At 41.6% G+C, this 6,580-nt stretch overlaps 1 protein-coding gene across 1 annotated transcript; it reads left to right on the top strand.

Moving 5' to 3' along the window:
* Nucleotides 4,446-6,576, top strand: LOC109723392 (putative protein ABIL2; the record flags this gene model as incomplete). The annotated part of the gene is made up of 8 exons (XM_020251736.1): nucleotides 4,446-4,683; nucleotides 4,831-4,981; nucleotides 5,115-5,214; nucleotides 5,402-5,500; nucleotides 5,603-5,642; nucleotides 5,749-5,861; nucleotides 6,018-6,121; nucleotides 6,526-6,576. Coding segments are annotated over exons 1-8 (771 nt in total), but the record flags the coding sequence as incomplete, so codon positions are not given.

The following is a 6,580-nucleotide window of genomic DNA, read 5'->3' on the forward strand; positions in this document are numbered from 1 at the left end:
AGCAGGGTCAAGACATTTAAACCCTTTGTGCATGTTGCTGTACCCAAGGAATACACATTCCTTGGATCGGAACTGAAGCTTATGATGATTGTAAGGTCGGAGATGTGGCCAACATGCACACCCAAAAATCCGTAGAGAGGAATAGTCAGGTTTGACTTTATATAGACGCTCAAGAGGTGTAGCATAGGAGATTACTTTGCTTGGTGTACGATTTATGAGAAAAGTGGCGGCTAGAAAAGCTTCATCCCAAAATTTGAGAGGCATTCGAGCCTGAGCAAGGAGAGATAGCCCAACCTCTACAATATGTCTATGTTTACGCTCGGCAGATCCATTTTGTTGGTGTGCATGAGGACAAGAAACATGATGGGAGATGCCTATTTTAGTAAAAAAGGAATGGAGCTTCTCATATTCACCACCCCAATCAGTTTGCATAGTGATGATTTTGCGATCAAAAAGGCGTTCAACCATGGCTTGAAAATCATGAAATTTTTGAAACACTTCAGACTTGAATTTTAATAGATAAATCCAAGTAAATTTGCTATAATCATCAATGAAACTCACATAGTACTTGTACTTGCTAATAGAGTTGGGTGCAGGCCCCCATACATCTGAAAAAACTAGTTCTAAAGGATGACTCGATACATGAGACGACTTAGGATAAGGTAGCTGATGGCTCTTTGCCTGTTGGCAAGCATCACAAACGACCTGTTTATTGGACTCAGCATGACACGGGAGATTGAAACTACTAATAACTCGCTGAACTATGGGGGCCGCAGGATGACCAAGGCGATTATGCCACCTGTCAAAGGATGGTTTGGTGGTGACTCCAAGAGCTTGTTTTCCAGGGATGGATGGCAGGGGATAAAGGCCTTTGTGGCATCTCCCTTTAAGCAGTGTGCTCCTCGTGTCCCGATCCTTAATCAAAAAGAAATTGGGGTGAAATTCAAGAAAAACATTATTGTCTGAGGCCAGACGATGAACAGACACAAGGTTTTTTGTGGCTTGCGGGACATGTAAGACGTGATTTAGACATAGATCTCGATGCTGGGTGTGAATTTTGGTACTACCAGTATGACTAATATTCATACCTGTTCCACTCGCTGTGTGAATCTGGTCGCCGCCATTGTATTTCTCCCTGAGCGAGAGCTTCTCTAACTCACCAGTGATGTGGTCGGTGGCGCCGGTATCAGTGTACCAGTTTGTGTCGACACCATAGGATCCTGAGGCAGCAGTACCAGCATATCTTTGATCTGGAACAAAATTTTCATCGTACCTGTGCCAGCACCTGTCCGCCGTGTGCCCAAACTTGCGACACACTTGACATCGCGGGCGATCATCGGAGGAGTTGTTGCTGTTGTGGGCGCCATTCCCTCCTTGATGAGGGTTGTTGGGGTTAGGTCCACGACCACCCCTATTTGCCGGAGCATTGTTGAAGCGGCCACCACGACCTCCACGGCCGGAGCGCCCGAACCCCCCTCGCCCACGCCGATTGGCAACGTTGGCGGAGGATCCAGAGGAGTGCCCACCGGAGTTGCGAAGGCTCAGTCGAGTCTCAAATGCAAGCATCTGAGAATATAGCTCGCTAACTGAGATTGCATCTGACCGGCCAATCACGGAGGACACGACCGGGTCATATTCTTCATCAAGGCCGGTGAGGATGTACTCAACCAGCTCATCATCTTCAAGTGGCCGCCCTGCTGCAGCCATCTCGTCCCCAAGAGCACGCATCTTCCCAACGTACTCAGTCACCGTCATGTTTCCTTTTTGAGCGGTGGCTAGGGCAAGGCGCGTATTCACCGCGCGAGCTCGCGTCTTGGACGCAAACATTACTTCAATTGCCGTCCAGACTTCGGCCGCAGATTGCTTTGCAGCAACCTGAGCCAGAACTTCCTTGGACACGGAGGCGAGCAGGTAGCTGAGAACCTGCTGATCAGCCGCCAGCCAATCTTCATACAGGGGGTTGTCCACCTTGATGATCTTGTCACCGTCTTTGCCATCGATCTGCACGGGAGGCTTAACAGCCTTGCCAGTGAGATATCCTTCGAGACGAGCACCACGAATTGTGGCGAGGACCTGGGCTTTCCAGGTAGCATGATTGTTCTTGGCGAGCTTCTCTTGTACGGGATGAGAGATCATGGAAGCAAGACCAGGCGAGGAGGAAGAGGTGCCGGCCATGTTGATTTAGATTGTATCTATCCTAGGCTCTGATACCATGAAAGTTATCAGAGGAGCAGAGCAGTTTGGTGGAAGCAGTCGCACCTTCTCCCTGCGCTGCCTGCGTGTTAATATAGGGCGACAAAGCGCGCCAAGATTTTCATAGAATAACAACCAGTCAAGCCGATCCATATCTTGGCCTAACAACCTATTTACAACAAACCCTTATTCTTATCTATACTATTGTTGGCCGGCATAGGATAGACTCGTCCAGGTTGTTATGAGATTACAAGTTTGTTACTTCTATTCTATCTATCTAACATCCTCAAGACTGCACTTATTACTCTTTTAGAAACTCACTCTTGACTGTTCAGCATCCGCGTCCTGTCTCGATACCCATAGAGATGCTTCTAAAAAGCCCAGTAAAATCTCTAACAATAATAATCTCCTTTAGCAATTTGGATAATTATAAAGGAGAAATCAGAAGAAAAAAAAAAAAAATGATGTCCTGTGACAGGTAGCTGCTAATAGCCTTCTTATGCATTCTTGGCTTTGTGGCTGTTGGCTGTACATGTACTGGGTTATTTCAAATGAAAAATTTCTGGAAGCACATTTCATTCTGGTTTGGTTATGCAATTTGTGCTTTCTGTTGAGTTGCATGTGAGAATAGGGTCTAAAAAGTATGAAGTTGAAATATATAAAACTCATTTCAACTATAGACTAGTTTGATTCAACTACCCGAATTCAAAATTTTGATTTTAGCATCTAACTTTTCATTTATTTGATTCAATAATTTGATAACTCTTCAGATAGAAAATTTAAGCTACTTGCTTACTATAGCGCGGCAATGATGAAATCCGCACTATCAAGATATTAACCACACAAATAAATAAATATGATATATCTAAATCACCCACAATTAAGAAGCGTAAAAATGAGAGTAAACGAAATGGAAAGAGAAAATCCAAATACAACCACAATAACACAAGAAAATTTACGTGGTTCATCCAAACCGGACTACATCCATGGACATGCAGAACGTCAAATGAAGAGATTATAAAATTTGGTTAGAGATTACTCATTTATTACGATGGCATACAAATATACAATGTTTCAACTAGGAAAAAAACTTTCTAACTGCACCTCCTTTCAAGCCTTTCTGATCTCGGGTCCTGTTTCGGAATGTCTTTTAAAATTTTCAAATCAACCTTGAAAGTTTTAAATCAAGCAAGAAGAATAAGAAAGCTCCTTCTCCAACTCTCTCTATACGAACTAGCCAAAAATGAGAACTAACGCTATACTTTAGCAAATAAAAATATCTCTTATCACAACCCACTTGGCCCAATATGCTAACGGGTTAACTGAAGCCCAAACTAAATACCTGCTAACCTACTTCATGAGTTATTGAACCAAACCTAAATAAAAGCTAACCGGCTAATGAGTGATTTTGATCTCATCAAACCCAACACTTATTTTAATAAATTTATAGTTACGTGAATTAAATAAAATATATTAACTAAACTCGTAAAGATAAATGATTCATTTAAATTTTGAAGTTAAAATATCATTATTAGCTCAAATCAAATAAATTAAAATATTAAACTGTAAAATCAAAAATTTTAAAAGTAAATAAGTTATGTCAAAATAGGCGAAGTGAGGTGAGTATTATATATTTTTACCAAAGTATAATTAACTGCTAATGCTAATTGCTTATTCTTAGTCGACTCCTGCTTCATATCCTAGCTGAACTATGCAATATCAGGATTCTAAGCTCTTAAAAAGGTTTCACTTAGTTTATCAGTATAGATGATAAAATCATTACCTACACACTAAGTGTGCATATATATATATATATATATATATATATATATATATATGTTCTTCTTCACTTTATTTCCGTTCGAATTTCCAGATCACACCACGCATATGCAGCATCTGTTAAGAGAGCATCATCATCTTAATTAATTACGCGTGCCGGATTACACGACACGAAATTTGTTTGCCTCCCTCCTTAGGACGTAGAGGACTTTGCTGTTCTTTTTTTATTTTTATTTTTATACATGGGCTTTCCTCTTCTTCTGTTTCGCAAAATTGAACAGGAAACTAACTTGCTAGTAGGGTTTCTTCGCTTCATCTGAATTATATTATTCTACTCCGGAAGAGGAGGTGGCTATGCGTCATAACTTTTTTTTTTTGCTATCCGCTTCATTTATTTTATTTAGAAATAAACTAAACTAGAAATGTGAATCAACTAGAATTCGAACTTGGGTCTAGTTCGAACTTGGGTCTCGAGTACCAACCACCAAATCCTTTGTCACTTGTTCTAGAGAAAGTCGGTGTCTATGCGTCATAATTAGTTAACCTTTTCCTGTGATTTCTCCGTGACATAAAAATGAGCTGTTTTTGCAATCCCTGAATGCCGCCGCATTGCCTCCTCTGCTTCCAGGATTTGAAGACGTTGCGGTCGCAGCTGTACTCAGCAGCAGAGTATTTCGAGTCCACTTACACCAACGACGATCAGAAAGAGATGTATGTGTATGTGGATCCCATTGAGGGTCAGAATTTGCCTGCCTATATCGTTCCTTCCTTTCTCCGTCTTCTCCTTATTCTATCTTTGTTTTCTTACGAAGCTACTGCTGCTGCTGCTCCTGACTGATGAGTTGGTTTCTGGCATAGAGTGGTGAACACCTTGAAGGATTATGCAGTAAAGGCTCTCGTCAACACCGTAGATCATCTGGGATCCATATCATTCAAGGTCAACGGTCTTCTCCACCGCAAGTTTGATGAGGTCTCTGAGACGGAGCTTCGGGTTTCTTGCATTGAGCGGGTATGGAGAAATTGCTTTCGGTGTTTATGTATGGAGAGGGCATTGAATGCTTAGTTATGCTTAGAAGTTCAGATGCGTAGACTACATAATGCTGGCATTGAAAGTGCTCATTTCGTGATGAAACTACTTGTAGAGAATTCGGACGTGTCAGGAGCATACGGATCGACAAGGCCTTTCTCAACAGTCTCTAGTGATCACAGCCCCCAAGTTCTACAAGCGATACACTTTACCCGGTAATGTCCGGTCCGGTCCGGTCCTGTCCTGTCCTTCCCTTCACCGCCGCACAATATCTCTTACCAGATTGTTAGCTCGCTCTCGAATTTAAATCCAAAATTTGGAAATACTATGAAATTGCTGCTTTTATGCTCATAATAATTATTACATTGTTCCTTCCAATTTAATCTTCCACCTTCTTCGTAGTTGGCGGATCCATGCCCGAGTCTGGAAGCCAGGCTGTGCCGAAGCATCAAGAGTTGGATAGATTTCAGGATAGTGCCGAAGCTCATCAGTTTCAGGCTGGTATGCTCCATTGGACTCACCGTCTCCTGAAGTCATTCCGCTCTATTAGGAATAACACTTGAGCATCTTTAACCTGTTGATTATCGCTCGAACCTTTTGCAGAAATTCGACAAAAAACAAAAGACAAACCACCTTCATTCAGGTCTACATTGAAACCCCAGTCCATGGAACTGTAGTTCTTGAAATATCAAGTCCGCACGATAAATATGGCATACTGAAAATTTTGATCTATTGGTTTTCCTGTTCAGGAAGCTGCGATCTATTCGAATTAAACACTCCCAACATGCTCGTTCCTCATCACCAGCTCAAAAAGTTCGTTCTCAGTCACCGTCGTCACAACCTGCAAAAGTTGCAGGTGGAGGTGAAACACTTTTTTTTTTTATCTCTTTTAATGAAACACTTTGGTCTCTCAGTATCTACTGATTCGTGTCCATATAGATGTGAAATTTGTTTTCACCGTGTTTGAGTTGGCATGGCGTCCAGAAGTCTTCAATCTCGTAAGTTTCTTTGTAAACAGATAAAAGAGCAGACTCACCAATCCCGACCTCGAATCAAGTCACACATTCAGGATCGATCGTTAGAAAACCTTCATTGCTCAAATCATCGAGCGTCGGAGTGCAGGTAAGCAGTACTCTATGTAATTTACATTTCTACCTGGAAAGACGATGCACTGTTTGACAATGCCTTGTTGTTTCATGCTGTCTAATTCAGAGAAACCAGATGTGGAAGTAAGAATTCGATTTTCAAAAGTTGAAAAGTTAGTTTTTGTGGGCTAAATTGATGCCCGAGTATATAATTTGATTATGACAAATGCATATACCTGTGTGTATTTACCGTAAAGTTTGTAATGCTTTTTACCCAGCTTGAGTCCATGTATCACATCAAAAACTTACTAAAAGTTTCTCCAACATTAGATTGTAACAAGCTTGTAGGATTAGTTATCCCGTTCCCCTTTGTTTTGGCAGAGAAGGAAGTTTTTTTACAAAAAGGTTATTCGTTTCCTTTGTTGTTTGTCGTGCGTGCAGTATCCTTCGGAGACCCAGAAGTTGGCATCAATGCGCTTACATGCGGAAAGAACGG

This window comes from Ananas comosus, linkage group 17, assembly GCF_001540865.1.
Source record: "Ananas comosus cultivar F153 linkage group 17, ASM154086v1, whole genome shotgun sequence".
Classification (NCBI taxonomy): Eukaryota; Viridiplantae; Streptophyta; class Magnoliopsida; order Poales; family Bromeliaceae; genus Ananas; species Ananas comosus.